Source organism: Podarcis vaucheri (genome assembly GCF_965113315.1).
Source record: "Podarcis vaucheri genome assembly, chromosome: Z".
Lineage (NCBI taxonomy): Eukaryota > Metazoa > Chordata > Lepidosauria > Squamata > Lacertidae > Podarcis > Podarcis vaucheri.
The window spans coordinates 34,384,774-34,400,569 of record NC_138758.1 but is presented as its reverse complement, the minus strand read 5'-3'; the positions used below and the strand labels follow the sequence as shown (position 1 = coordinate 34,400,569).

The 15,796-nt window shown below is 47.5% G+C and overlaps 1 protein-coding gene across 7 annotated transcripts in view; it reads left to right on the top strand.

Annotated features, from left to right (window-relative positions):
* The window catches only part of RXRA (retinoid X receptor alpha), a 127,610-nt gene extending 113,132 nt beyond the window's left edge, over positions 1-14,478 (top strand). For 6 of the 7 annotated variants that reach the window (XM_082207931.1, XM_082207930.1, XM_082207934.1 and 3 more), the window contains 4 exons: positions 3,385-3,517; positions 4,530-4,621; positions 6,842-6,947; positions 8,347-14,478. In XM_082207931.1, the coding sequence (XP_082064057.1) occupies positions 3,385-3,517; positions 4,530-4,621; positions 6,842-6,947; positions 8,347-8,494 (479 nt within the window). In that variant the 3' untranslated portion in view covers positions 8,495-14,478. The remainder of the gene's footprint in view (positions 1-3,384; positions 3,518-4,529; positions 4,622-6,841; positions 6,948-8,346) is intronic. The other variant, XR_014215630.1, reaches the window with a different exon arrangement.
* The last annotated feature ends 1,318 nt before the right edge of the window (positions 14,479-15,796 follow it).

Sequence of the window (15,796 nt, the reverse complement as noted above, 5' to 3'; positions counted from 1 at the left end):
CGAGACCAATAGTGGTTCCAACAGTCAACCAACAAACAACCAAGGTGGTTTCTACACATGCTCTAGAGGGAAGTGAGTGGCAGATGGGGCTTCCCAACCTGGGAAGGGAGCCCATCTTAGAGAGGGTAAACTCTGATCCTAAACCTCCACGGCTTGGTGGGGCGTTTTTGGGAAATGTAAACCGTACACGTCTGGAGTGGAGTCCCTAAAGCGGTTGTATTGCACCTTGTATGCCTCCTTTGGGCATCTCCTGCAGCCAAGTTGGTGCCAACTGTATTGCTCTGCTTTCCTTTGAACCACATCAGTGAGACTGAGAGTGGGGTCATGTCATGTGGGCAGCCCATGTCCTTCTTACACACTGCCCAGGCTTGTGCCCCAGAGAGGCCACTTCAGTGCTGCTAATGCAGCAGTTTGACTTCACCGCTGGAGGCATACTCCATTGTCTCTTGACCCAACCCTACCATGCTGCCATCTCATAAAATATCAGCAGTATGTATGCAATGAAGCACTATTTACTAATAAAATATTATTAGGACTGGCTAATCAGGCTCCTGGCCAAGAATCCCGGGAACTGCAGTTTGTGAAGGTTGCTGAGAGTTCTTCCCAGAGCTACAGTTCCCAGAGTTCCCTGCAAAGAGGGATGGGTTGTTAAGCTGTTCTAGGAATTGTAGCTCCAGGAGGAAGAACAGGGGGATTCATAACAACTCTCTGTACCCTGAGCAAACTGCATCTCCCAGAATTATTTCGGGGGGGGGGGGGAACCATGACTGTTTGAAGCAGTATCATAATACTTTAAAAGATATCAATATTTAAAATACATTTAAAAGAATCAGTTGTAGAGGGCCACCTAGTCTAACCCCCTGCATTGCAGGATTTACAGCTAAAGAATTTCTGAGAGATTGCCAGCATGTGCTTTGAAAGCGTCCCAAGTTATCCTTGGAGCACCATTCCATCTGTTTGGGTCTTCTCTCAGTAAGGCTAACGTTGCATACGATCCCGTGATGTGTAACATGCATCTCTATACAATGGACGCTCAGGTTGCAAACGTGATCCGTGCAGGATGCACATTTGCAACCCGCAGCGTCCGAAACCCACAGCGGCGCATCTGCGCATGCACAGGTTGCGATTCAGTGCTTCTGCACATGCGCAAAGCGCAATTTAGCACTTCTGCGCATGCACAATCATCAAAACCTGGAAATAACCCGTTCTGGTACTACCAGGTTTCGGCGGTCCATAACCTGAAAAAAACGTAACCCAAGGTATGACTGTATACACAGAGCAGCAGGACAAACACAGTTCAGGGAGTTCGGTCTATTTAGCATGGGGAAGAGGAGAATGAGAGGAGATATGATAGCCGTCTTCAAATATCTAAAGGGCTGTCACATGGAAGACGGAGCAAGCTTGTTTTCAGCTTCTCCAAAGGGCAGAACTCGAACCAATGGATTCAAATTGCAAGAAAGGAGATTCTGACTAAACACCAGGAAGAACTTTCTGACAGTAAGAGCTGTTAGACTCTGGAACGGACTCCCTCGGAAGGTGGTGGGCTCTCTTTCATTGGTGGTTTTTAAGCAGAGTCTGGGTGGTCACCTGCCCTGAATGCTTTAGTTGAAATTCTTGCATTGCAGGGAAATGGACTACATGACCCTTGGGATCATTTCCAACCCTATGAGTCTGATTTTTTTTGGTCCAGAATCCCTTGCAACACAGAGATCCCCTACCCTTTAGTGGCCACCCAGCTTGTCGAGAAGGGAAGCATTTCATTACGGACTTGCTTGATCACCAGAGTGGGAGTGGGGGTGGTGTACCACTGGAGGCAAAATGCTGACTTGGCGAGCTGGCGTGAGCTCGTCAGTTGCACCCAAGTGGAACCTGCCAGTGTCTTTATCAGGAAAGGCCTCAGCTGACCCCCTCAAAGTCTTTCAAACAAATGGCTTTATGTATTATTGAGTTGCCTGCGGAGAGCACCTGCCCATGAAATATTGAAGTGTTAAAACCTAGCTAAAAGAGGTGGCTGGTGTCACGTGTGCCTCTAGCACGAACGGAATTCAGTATGGCTCATGGCTTCAGGGGGCACCCCCTGTGATAGCTGCACGGAGGGCAAAGCTCTGATCTAGGCCACATTCACGCCATACTTTTGAAGCACTAAGATACAGGTAATTTGCAACTTACGCTCTTTTAACTTGTGTGCATTCAGCTTTACTCACCTGGCAAAAAAGTAAAAAGTATTAATAATAGAAAGGGGGCACCCGATGTGTTTTGATTATACAGTGGAACCTCGGGTTGCAGACGTAATCCGTGACGGAGGCACGTCCACAACCCACAGCGTTCGCATCCTGAAGCACCGCATCCGCGCAGGTGCGATTTGGCGCTTCTGCACATGTGCGAAGCATGATTTATCTCTTCTGCGCATGCACGAGCGGTGAAACCCAGAAGTAACCTGTTCCAGTACTTCTGGGTTTCCCACGGTCTGCAACCTGAAAACACGTAACCTGAAGCGTCCGTAACATGAGGTATGACTGTATGTGATTTTGATGTTACATGCCTGTACCACTTCCAACAGGTGGATAGGGCTCTGTTAATAACTCTCTGTGCTCTTAAGAAACTGCAGCTTCCAGAAATTTTGGGGGGAAGCCATTTAAAGTAGTATCAAAGTTCTTTAAATGTATGGTGTTGATGTGGCCTTAAAAGCACAATGGGACAATAACTAGCGAGGTTTTGAGAGATGTTTATTCTTCCTGGTCAACATCTATTTGTTTTCCAGAAATCAGGAGGATAGCATTAACTCATCCATAAGAATCAAGAGTTTTGTTAAAATTTTAATTGTTTTAAATTCTCCTGTAAAACCATCTCATCCTGGAGCCATATTGCAGGTGTTGGGAATCTTTTACCTTCCAGATATCTCAATGCCCATCATCATCCCTGGTCACGCTTGCTAGGCCTAATGGGATTTGTAGTTCAGCAAAACTTCCACACACCTGTCGTAATGGGTTGCATTTAATGTTAGTCATAGTCAGAGCAGATTCACTGAAATTAATGGACAAGGCTACCTTGGGTCCATGGATTTCAGCGGTCTGCTCTGATTAGGACTAACGCTTGGATACAGCCTCATAGTTTTTAAGTTGTCTGGTGGACTCTCCTTCTTTGGAGGTTTTTAAGCAGAGGTTGGATGGACACCTGCTAGGGATTCTTTATTTGGGATTCCTGCACTACAGCAGGTTGGACCTTTGGGGATCCCTTCCAACTCTGCAATTCTGTTATTCTAAGCATCACCACTTTACTCAGATTTTTTCTCTAAAAAGAAGCCGAAAGATTTTTAGACAAAGTTTTATCTTGTGATCTGTTCTAGTAGACTTCACAGCCCTCTCTCCATGTATTTCACTGCAGGTTGGAATGAGTTGCTCATTGCCTCCTTCTCACACCGGTCCATAGCTGTGAAAGATGGGATCCTCCTTGCCACAGGTCTCCACGTCCATCGGAACAGTGCTCACAGTGCAGGCGTTGGTGCCATCTTTGACAGGTCAGAGAAACTGTTCGGAGATCAAGAAGGGTGAGGATTCGGGGCCATGGGGGGTGGGGAAGGTGAATAAGGGATTGCAGCTTCAGTTCTGATTACTTCACTCTTCGTTTCTCTGCCCACCCCCAAATTGAACCAATTGCTCTTCAAACCAAAACCAAGCTAGGGTTGCTGGCTTGTATCCAGATTAGTGTTAAGTCCTGTGTTCTGTTAGAGCAAGGATTTCTGCTAGTGCAATAGAAATTCTAAGTCTGTTCTGGGGTTCTCCCAACCTCCCAGAGCAGAACTGCATGCAGGGAGAGGGAATTGGGTGGGGGTGTGCATGCAGGGAGAGGAGTGGGAGGGAAAGTTCTGTTGTGCAAGTGCCAATCTTAAGTGAACAAGGTTGTTGGATGCTGTGCTGTGTTTAAGACGAATATTATTTTAAGAGAAATTGTATGCCACTTCCTCAACAGGAAGCCTCTAAGCGGTTTGCAAAAGGACAGAATTCGAAGGATTTGTAAACCGCCACCATTTGAAAATATTATACAAAGAAAGGAAACATTGGGTCCGTCTTTAAAACTAGCATGAACAATAGCCAACAATGTAACCCTGAAGATGCCTGGCTGACTGGGGAAAATAAACTCACAAGGAGGCACCTGAAAGAACATATTGTTGGCCCCATCCTAATTTCCAAGGGGAACATCTTCCAAAGTGATGCCACACTGAAAGCTCTGCCTTGAGTGTGCACTGAATTCGGGGTGTGTGGCACCCGTAAGAGGGTCTCCTGCTTGATGACCTAACTGTCTGAGCAGGTTGATCTGAGTAAACAGCAGGCTTGAAAATACAAGCGTTTCAAGTCATGCCATTGACCACTGAAAGGGAGAATCTGAAGTGACTAGTCAGAGGAAGATTGAGCTAGACTTGGCTTAAAATGCCAAAATTTCAAGGGGGTTGCTGAAAGCAAATAGATGAACACATGCTCAGAAGTCTTTAAAGTGACTGTATTATTATTATTATTTATTATTATTTGCAGAGTATTGACAGAACTCGTATCAAAAATGAGAGATATGCAGATGGATAAAACAGAACTGGGGTGTCTCCGAGCCATTGTCCTCTTCAACCCTGGTAGGTTCGGTTGTCCTTGCAGGATAGGGGACCCCTTTTCAATTGAGGTTTCCACTCTGAGTTAGAAGGAGGCTTCGTTTTCATGGGCCACAGGCCGCCCGACTTATCTCAGGGTTGGGGGGGGGGGGGACCCAGAGCAGGGCCTCTGAAGCCAGATCTCTCCTAGGAGAGAGCATGAAGGAATACCCAGCGACCAGGTGCCACAAACCATTGGGGATGCTGACCCCCAAGGAGGAGTGATGGCCCAAGCAAGGAGAGTCAGCGCGGTGTAGTGGTTAGAGTATTGGACTAGATCCTGGGAGACCAGGGTTTGAATCCCCACTCAGCCATGAAGCTTCCTGGGTGACCTTGGGCCAGTCATGCACTCTCAGCCTACCCTAAATCATCGTTGTGGATCGTTGTGTGGATAACATGGGGGGGAGGAGAATTATGTATGCCACCTTGGGCTTCTTAGAGGAAAGATGGAATATAAATGTAATAACATTACAAAAAAATTAAAAAGGAGTAGCTAGCTATTCCTGGTTCCGCAGGCAGAGGCCACGGTCATGGTCATCACCTCGGAAGGAGATGAAAGAGTGAGTTCAGGGCTACGGATTGTGTTCCTGGAGCTGGGCCAAATATCCAGGTTGCCATAGCAAGGTTCCAGAGCAAGCAGCTGAGTTTTACAGCAGGGTGAGATGGTTGTTGACTGGCAGGGGGAATCCACCTGCTGAGTGCTGCCCTGACCAGCGAAATCCTTTGCAATCATGGGGGTTCCAGCTGTGCAGATCTCTCCTCTGGGCTCTCCTGAGCCCCCAAGGAATCTGTGGACCAGCCATGAGAGTTCTGGTATCAGAAGTCTCCCCTCAGGGCTCCAGGGACAGGTAGGCTGCTCTGGAGGGGAACCAAATCTGAGTTTAAGAATGCTGATATGGTTCCTCTCTTGAATGCAGTCTGAACACACTGCTTGCTCACTCCTCAGCAAAGGCACTTGAATAAAGGAGAGACAAGATATATTGGTAACACTTTATTGAGGGGGAAACCAGGGTTTTTTCCAGCACCTCTCAGGTGGGCACCATTGCCATTATAAGAGAACAAAGGAGGTGTTCATGGTGAGTTCCGTCACCTCTTTTTCTGGAAAAACAGCTCTGCGGAAAACTAACAAAAAGTACTGTATCATTTCAGGAGAAAGGAACAGAGAGGTTTTGTCTTTCTTAGTTCAGTCCTTGTACCTGACAGGGAGATGTTCAACCAAACATACAGAGGAAAAACTCCCTCAGAACTACGCAGCCAATCAGGGTACACTGTGCCCAGCCTGGTTGCTAAGCAACACCGCCTCCCATCCCCATTGGCTATGATAATTATCTAAAGACCACAGGGCGGTTCACAACATAGCTGATTTTAACATGAGCAAAGTTAAGGCTTCAGTTGCAAACTGAATGATCCCTGCTGTTGCACTTCCACCAGTGCTAAGCAGGCAAAGTCAAGAAATGTTGACTTGCTGAGGGAAAAACGTTGGTGTTACAACCATCTTTGGAATGTCACCAACATGTTGCTCCTCAGGCTCTCTTAAACCTCCTGTGGCACAATAGGTCCGTATGATGCGCTGTTAACCAGAAGGTTGGTGGTTCAAGCCCACCCAGGGGTGGCTGTGAGCAAGGATTCCTGCAGGGGGTTGGATTAGACGATCCTTGTGGGTCCCTCCTGACCCCGTCATTCTTTGATTCCTGTGAGGGATTTAGGCTCAGTGGGGCACTTCCTTTCAAGACCAGAACACTCACTGGGTTAATCAGACTCCCAAACCTGTATGTATTCATAATAATTGGATTTGCAAAGTTATGAAATCCACTGAGTGGAGCGGTGCTGCAGGAAATATGCTTTAGGAATAACTTAATCCTCTCAAGCTTGTTTCTGCTTTCCTCCTCCCACTCCCCCTACACAACCTCGAGTTTCAGATTACGACTCTATCCCTGAAATGGATGGTATATCTACTTTCCAAAACCTGTTAAGAACCAAGTTGGTCTTCAGAGCTGAATTCACCTGCTGATTACAAAAAGAAAGTGTCTCCCTTAAAACATGTCCTCAGGAAAGCTTTTCCCCAGCTTTAAAATATCCCCTCACTCCTTAAGATGTGCATGCCTCCAGTCCTCAAGATACGCCTTTTCTCAGCTTTAAAATGTGTGTTCTTCTAGTCCTCTGCCTTTGCCCAGATTTTAAGGCCTTTCATCTGTCCCACTACAGACTCAAAAGGGCTTTCCAATCCTGCTGAAGTCGAGGCCCTGCGTGAGAAAGTGTATGCGTCACTTGAGGCCTACTGTAAACAGAAATACCCTGACCAGCCCGGGAGGTGAGTCTTTGAATCTGTGCCTGTCTGAAATCCTGAAGAGCAGTTATCACTCAGTGTGGACAATAGATGGACCCGTGATATGATTCCGTATAAAGCAGATCCGTAGGTTCCTATTTAATTCAGTCTGTTCTTCACAATCATGAGGGCTAGTACCTTAGTTTATGTTCAAGGGAAGGGTGATAGCTCAATGAGAAGAAAACATGCTTTGCATTTGGATAGTTTCCGGTTCAGTCATTTCCAGGTAGGGTTGCGAAAGACTCCCTGCCTGAAACCCTGGAGATCCACTGCTGCCAGTCAGTGTGGATAATATTGAGCTAGTTGGGTCAGCATAAGACACATTCCTCTGGCACAGCAGTAGACATGTGGTCCTAGGCAGCTTTCCTCTTCCAAACTGAAATCCGCCTCCCATCCCTGGGCTTCCTTTATCCCTGCTGTCCTCAGAGTCAGCTCTTTCATGGTTAAAATGCTCCTTGAACATCCATCATCTGGTTTAGTTTAAAAGCGAAACTTTCTAGGTTTTCCTCTGGGGGAGGAAGAGAGTGGCAGGGTTTGATTTGTATTTTCCTGGCTCCCATCTCGGAGGCATACTTTGCCAACTCAGCATTTGGAGGGGAGGTGGGCGGGGGGGGGGGGGAAATGCAAGCACAAATTCAGGCCTCCCCTCCACTGTTTTCCTTCCCCCCTCATTAGTGACTTTGGTTCTGACACAAATTGCAAGCCCCAGATTTTGCAAGCAGGGGCTACCAATGGAAAAGAAGTGGGGGGGGGGCTCCCATAAATATTTGTTATGTGGAGCTGGTGGTCACAGGTTCAATCCCTTAAGTCAGAATGACATCCCCTCCAACATTTCTCCGATGAAAATAGGGAAGTCCTATTCCATAAAAATAATAATATTATTTTTTATACCCCACCCATCTGACTGGATTGCCCCAGCCACTTTGGGTAGCTTCCAACACATATAAAAGCATAATAAAACATCAAGCATTAAAATAAACTTCCAGGTGTCTTCTAAAGGTTGCATAGTTACTTACCTCCTTGACATAACCCCATGCCCTCCAACATTTCTCCAATGAAAATAGGAGTGCCCTAAGGAAAAAGGGGACATTCCAGAATCAAACCGGGATGTCTTCTGTAAATCCAGGACTGTCCCTGGGAAACAGGGGCACTTGGAGGGTCTGGAACCATAAGAACTAGAATTTTACTTTATTTTCAGGGGAAGTGGCTGTAGCTCAGGGGTAGAGAATCTGCTTCGCATGCAGAAGATCCCAGCTGGGAAGACCCTGGGCCAGAAGCCCTTGAGAGCCACTGCCAGGCAGTGTCAACATTCACATGGCTGTGTTGCTGTGATTGCCTCTTCCCATGCCCTTAATTGCCATCTGTCTTTCTATTACGTTTCTAGGTTCGCCAAGCTTTTGCTCCGCCTCCCTGCCCTCCGGTCCATTGGCCTCAAATGCCTGGAGCACCTCTTCTTCTTCAAGCTAATAGGGGACACTCCCATCGACACCTTCCTGATGGAGATGCTTGAGGCTCCCCACCAAATGACTTAAGAAGGCAGACGGGGTCGGTCCCATTTCTTCTCCTGCCCGGCGGGCTCGCCGATGCCACCACCACCACGCCTCCCCTTCTACTGCCAATGTGTGCCCCCGTTTCTCCCTGGCATGTGCGAGAGGCAGCCTACCATCTTCCTTCTGTGACACCGTTGACTCAGCCCTTCAGCCGTTTCTCACGCTCTCTCTGTGCATCTCGGGGATCTGACAATAGCCGTTTGCTGTCCCTCTCACAGGTGCAGAGGGGAAAATGGCTGCTGTTGTTTATTTTGAATGTGCGAAAACGCACCCCGCCCCCACCGCTGTTCACTTTCCTCCTCCACCACCACCACTGTTTCCATAGGCCTAGGTGGATTTCATAGCAAGCTGTAAATCTGAGCCCACCCCCTGCCTCGCACAAACTTATCTGCCTCATGTGTGTGGTTTTGGTTGTCAGCTCCCCCAACACACAAACACACACACACTTGTTGCCGTGTGTGTGAATTTAATTTGCTTCGTTGCAGACGGACATTTTGGAGAATGGAAGCCTTTGCAGGGGTTGGGGTCCCTTCCAACCCCACGAATCCTATTATTTGTTGTTTTACCTGCCTCCAAGCTGCAACGGAAAAAAGCAAAAAATTGCTCTCTTAGCATCTCAAAAGGGAAATGGGGTCCAGGTTTTCTAGCACTGGGCTGGGTGGGCTTTGCACCAGTGACTCAGGTGGGAAGACATGTTCTAAGAATTAAGGAACAGGTTGCCCACCTTGTGCATGTTCTCAGCCCAGCGGGTTGTAAGCAGCACCAGAACCAAGGTCACAAGTACTTTCACATAAAACCCCACTTCTCATCACCACACCTTTCCGGTGTCCTAATTCAGAAGGGGTGATACTTTCAGTTCTTAAAACCTCCAGGTGTCAAAAACTCTTGTCAGTTTGCTGCAAATTTGGTGGATTTTTTTTTTTAAGAGAGCAAGTTTCTAGTCCTTACAGTTTCAAATCCAATTGCCTGTCTGCGGATCCTGAGCTACCTTTTGCCCGACCTTGTTCTGAAGCCATCTGTAAATTGTGTGGGAAGGGTTATGGATTTGGGCTGTACAGCACAGGTCACTCTTGTTCTGCGCATGGTGTGTGTGTGTGTGTGGCCATTTTCTTTGCTTTTCGTCCAAAGATGACTTTCTCTTGGTAACTGAGTGAGCCGCTCAAACTGCAAAACCAGCCGAAATGCACAAAGGCTGCTTTAAAGCTGTGGCAGTCAATGCTGCAAGTCCTCTAAGCACTTTCCCCTTGTCTGTTTTCAGTGGGATTCCCCCACCCAGTTCCCTTAAAAAACAACACGCACCTCTGTTAATATCAGCACTCTCTGTTGCCGCTTTTTAAAACTGGCCTCGATAACCCAGCAGTGTTCAAGTGCATCAAGCAATCCCTGGCAGGCAGTCAGGCAGACACTGAACCCAAGGTGGGCAGTTTTAATAACAACACCAAGTCCTTAGGGTTTCAAACACTTGCTTGGAATCGTGTCTCAGGGAACGGGATGCTGGACTAGATTTCCAGCAATTTTGTAGAGGGAAGTGGCAGTTATTAGCAAGTTTGGTCCAGGCCAAGAGTGAAGTGTGTAGATGGCTCAGACCCAGGAGGTTCCCTGAGATGCTTATTTGCATATATATATGCCTTGCATGTTCTATAAATATTCTGCAACACTCAGCAGGCCCTGCTGCCAGTTTAAGCTGGCCCTTAAATAGATGCCTTCTGATATGACTGCATCCTGATTATTCTTTTCCTCTTCTTCACCAAATCCTTTCTCGTTCTCTTTCCCTGCTTTCCTTTACGCCCTTGGCACCCATTTTCCCATCCATCCTTCCATGCTCCCAAGAGTCTGCCCTAGGATTTCAGGAGACATATTTGCAAAACCACCACTCCCCCCCCCCCCGCCGAAAAATGTGGCTGATTGCAGCAGGCAAGATGGGAGGGGAGAGGATCCTTGGAAATGCCACCTCAACCAATTTCCCCTCTGGAAACCCTTTTCCAATAAAACACTCATTCCAGAGGGTATCAAATAGAAAAGAAATGTGTTCCTTGGAACACAACATCATTCAGTTCCCTTGAGGTCTTGGTAGCTGACTGCCTTCCTTTCCTGCTCTGTCTTGAGAGCTCAGTCATTGAGCCAGAGCAACATTCTTTATCACCTGCCCTCTGATTTGCTTTGCGGCAGCTGAATTTCAGGGTCTGAAGAATCCAATGTCCAAACTCTTTGAGAGCAAAATAAGAAAAAGAGGGACACTTTATTTGGAGTTCTAAGCCTCCAACATACATTTGAGAGTTTTATTTTGGCTCAGGGTATTTGTGAGAATCTTTCCACTGCATCCGGTTTGGTCTTTGCTATTCACTGGAGTGTATAAGGGTCTGCCTTCCCTGATCCAGCTCTGTTTGTGAGTACCAATGATGAATATTGTGCCAGAATGATGTGGCTTTGTGTATACCTTTCCAGTTTTAAAAGCACTGGGAGCCATAGGGCAGTTTCTGATTCTTCAAGCAATCTGCACCAGAAGGCCACTTGCATCTTACAGTTTGGGGCCACCACCTGCATTTTCAATCATGGCAGAGGTCATGCCCAAAGCCCTGCAGAGGTTGACCCCTGCAGCCTTGAATCAATGGACTTTAGTGTACTTGTTCACACATTACCTGCATTCAGCATACAAGCTGTATGAGTGTCCCTGTGTGAAAGAGTGCGTAGTTTGTTGGTCTGTTCAGCTCAACTGCTGCATAAATATACTGTACACTCACTGAACTCTGCGTGTGAATAATGTTACCAGTATATTGCTCTATGCAGAGCCATATCCAACCAGTGAGTTCTATCAGCACCAGGGTTTCTGCTCAGGCAACAAGACTTCACCCCCACTCTCCCCAGATGCGCTTCAGGAGGTAGGGGGGAACCCCCTAAAACAGATTTAGTGGCACAAAGGGGGGAGGAGAGTGGGAAAAGCCCCATTACACGGGTGAAAATTCTTGCACCAAATGGGACAGGTTACTCAGCGCAACTTTGGAAACAGCCCAGAGATTGTGCACTTGTAGAACATTATGTGCAGACATCCATGATGACTCCTTTGTTTGCATTTGCCTTCACTGTTTGGGGCTTTTATGAGGTTCTCCTAGCATAATAACGGGACCCTACAGGTGGCCCACCTTTCTCACCTGTGTCATTTCGTATTAGCTGGGGATTTTGCCACATGTCAAAGTCATCTGTAAGGAGTCAGAAATCATTGCCAGTGAGGTAATGCTTGGTTTCTAAAGGAAAATGTTATAATGGAAGACCATAATAAAGAGCCTTTGGAGACATTAATCAGATGGCATCCACTGATGCCCAGGTCAACACTGTACTTTTCACTCCCAGCTGAATGGGGAGGGGTGAGGTTCACTTATCCAAAAGCATCCATCTTTAAAGTAGACCGTGCCTTCCTTGAAGTGATGGGGTACTGGTTTGAAGTGGATGGTTCCAAGCAACAGAGGGAACGGTTTCATTAAGCATCACTGTGTCCCATAGACTTCTGGAGTATCGGACTTGCAGGAGACAGCCAGGGGTTGTCTTCTCTAGCTAAGTTCTACCCAGCACGGGCCCATTATTTTCAGTGGGTCAGTCTTGAGTTGGCCTGTGATTGCATACAGCCCTGCCCTCCTAGAGCAGTGGTTCCTAAACTTGGGGGGGGGTGTCTGCCCCCTGGGTTCCATTAACTCATCCCCAGTGAGTAAAGCATTATTCAGAATAGCGGTTTGCACAACTCACTGTGTAAGGTAATAAAAGACTAAAATTCAAAACAATAGCAATTAGTTGCAGATTTATTAAATATATATGCAAAAGTGAATATATGCTCTGATCTAATTTGGCATCTCAATTACACACACACACACAGCAAAGAATATTGCATGAGAAATATTTTCTACACATTCTTACTAATGAAAACTTTAAGGGTGAAGGAGATTTATACCATAAAATATTTATATATAAGGACTTACCAAACATGCGCAAACCTTCACCTGCTACAGGTAACTGATTTATAAGAAAAGAAATAGCTATTGCCAATAACTGTGACAACTCAGAATCATAAATACAAACAAAACACGACCAAAGGAAATAGCTTTGAAAGCTATAAGAGCAGAAAGTTTTAAATGCGAAGTGAAGAAGGGGTTTCATGCCCTTGGCTCTTGGCATCCTAGGGAATCTCATAGCAAACGAGGGTGGGGGCAGTACCACCCATGTTTGGAACTGCTGATCCAGAGCATGTGAAAAAAAGCAAAGCCTTCTACACATTTCTTCTGACAAAAAGCTCCATGCTGTGAAAGGTAGTGGATCTCCCCTTCATTGGAGATTTTTAAACGAGGTTGGATGGCCACCTGTCTGGGGTTATTTAAGATGGGGTTCCTGCATAATAGGGGGTTGGAGCAGTTGACTCTTGGGCAGGCTTCCTCAACCTTGGCCCGCCAGATGTTTTTGGCCTGCAACTCCCACAATCCCTAGCTAGCAGGACCAGTGGTCAGGCATGCTGGAAATTGTAGTCTCAAAACATCTGTAGGGCCGAGGTTGAGGAAACCTGCTTTGCAAATTCTGTGTGACCTGTTATGGGATAAAGCCCCTTTCCTCATTCCGTCTGCTGGGATCCTTCACTTTGCAGTTCCGGGGGGAGCCCAAAGTTGCCCTGAACTTATTCTGGTATAGCCACAAACAGAGGGTCTAATATTTCCCTCTGGCTGTGTTCGGTCAGGGCACCTGAGGACACTCCATTTCCCCAGGACAGGTGGACAGGCTGGTGACGTCCCCACGTCTAGAACACGATTGCATGAATCCTTTTTTTTTTTAAGTTGATACATGTGTGTGTTTATGCACGTGTGTTGTGTAGATATATACACTGTATAAATACCCCCCCCATTCAAATATACATATGTTATACCCACTTCTTAGTGTTACCAATGTGTTCTCAGATCTCTCTCTTTTTTTAAAATGAAACTTTCTTGTATTTTCTTCAAGTTTTTTAAAAAAATTTGCTTTGTGGGAGCAAGTGGGATTTTACTTGGGAACCTCCCTCCCATCCTTCCCTGCCCCGTTCCTGCTGCCACGCAACTTGGTGGTCACTAATACTGGATCTTTGAAAAGGGAAGAAAAACATTGCATCTATTTTAAGATGCTTTTTAAAAAGAAAAAAGAGGGGGGGAGGTCATTGGGGGAGGTCAGCAGCAGCAGCAGGTGTGTTGAACAATAGCTCAATAAGTTTCCATCAGTTAGGGACAATGATGCCTTCGCTAAGGAGTGCAAAACTTTTTTTTTAAAAAAAGAAAAGTTTAGAAAGGATTACAGGGAAAAAAACAAAAACATGAAAATGTTGAAAAAGAGTGAGAGAAGGTGAGCGGAATATCTAAAGCGTCAATAAAGCTAAATATCTATTTTTGTACAGATGTAACTTTATCCCTTGCATATTCCTAGATTATTTGGGGGATTTGTTTTCTTTTTCTGGGGAGCGGGGTGGGGGCGGGGGCGAGGAGGCGGTGTGTGTTTCTCTCTCTCTCTGCTTTTATAGAATTTGTTCTACGCCTCTTGATTGAACCAGCCACCAACATAGCCCTGTATGGAGGAAAGAGAAAGGGCCTTGTTGAAATGGCTCCGTCCAAAATCTCTTCTCCCTCCCACGCCCAATTTGGAACAACTGAATTTTGATATAAGAAAAAGTCTCTAACCCTCCCTGCACCTTGCTACTTTGGGGGGCGGGGCGGGGGGAAGCAAAATACAAAACATGGCCTTTCGTTGCAACCCCTCCAACCCTCTCCCCACCCTCTCCCCACTCCAACAGCATTATCCTGCAGGTCTGCTCTACTGTGAAATCACTACCGTGTATTATTGTTCACTAAAAAAATAAAATGAATTTTTAAAAAAATCTGCTGGAAATGCCAGTATTTTGAACAAATGTATTAGAAATGTTTAAGAAAAAGTAAAAGAAAATATATGACCATTTAAAAATATAATATTGTTCTCTTTCTCTTTATTCTGCAGTGGGTATTTGTGTAGTCTCTTTGCTGCATCACCTTCCACTATAGTTTGCCTTTTGGCTCCTGGGCTTCTCTGACTGCATTTCAGTTCCATTTCAGAATGACATTCCATTGAAGAATAGCTCTGGTTCCTGCGTTGGACTAGATGATCATTGGGGCATAGCTGCCAACTTTTCCCTTTTCTTGCGAGGAATCCTATTCAGAATAAGGGATTTTCCCTTTAAAAAAGGCAAACGTTGACAGCTATGCCTTGGGGTCTTTGCCAGCTTTACACTTCTATGTCAGTGTTTCCCAACCGGTGTTCCGCGGCACACAAGTGTGCCGTGAGATGTTGCCTGGTGTGCCGCGAGATGTTGCCTGGAGGGAGGCGGGCGAGGGCGTTTGCTTCCCGGAGGACTTGTGGGAAGCCGCCCCTTCCCTGGGCGACGCGCCGCCTCGCGACTCCGGAGTCAGTCCCGAAGGCTCTCGGAGGGACTCGCGAGCGACGGCGCGGCGGCTCCGGGGCGCGCTCAGCCGGGCAGCTGCGCGCCCCCGCTGCAGCTGCCCGGCGTGGAGCGCGACGCGGAGCCGGCCGGGCTTGGAGGCGCCCAGGTAGGGCCGAGCCGGGCGGGGGCGGGGAGGTCTCGGTCTGCTGCGGGCGCAGGAGGGCGAGCGGGAGAGGGGGAGCCGTCGGGTCTCCTGGAAGGAAGCGAGGCGGCGGCTGAGGGGGATGCAGCCCCGTCCCCAGCAACAGGCGCTCCTCGAAGTGAGGCCACAAGTCGGGGCTCGGACAGGGCCTGGAAGCAGCGGCTCCAGCTCTTGGGAGCGGAGAAGGGGACTTCGAAAGCGGCCTGGAGGAGAAAAGCCCCGATGCAGTGAGAGCGGGGAGCGTGCTGCCTTGTCCAGGCCTCCTCGCTTTGTGCCGTCCGCTGCCGGGAGCAGGACACGGGGGCTCCTCGTTCGCATGCTTTCCCGGGTGATCGGTGAGGGTTAGGGTTAGGGTTAGGGTCCCTCAGTCCCTCGCTTTGCTGCCTCCTCCCCCCCCACCCCCAAAGCTTGGCGGTTCCCCGGCAAGGGGGAGGGAAAAAAATTGAAAACTTTCACTTTCGTGCGTCCCTCCCGGCGTGACGCTGCGCGCTGACGTCACGGGGCTGTAATGGTGGTGTGCCGCGAGATTTCTTTCATCAAACAAGTGTGCCTTTGCCCAAAAAAGGTTGGGAAACACTGTTCTATGTATCCAAGTCTAAGAGCATTGGAGTTTCCTGTGCAACGTTCCCACCTTGTTTTGTTCCTGGGCTGCTCAGATCACATTTCA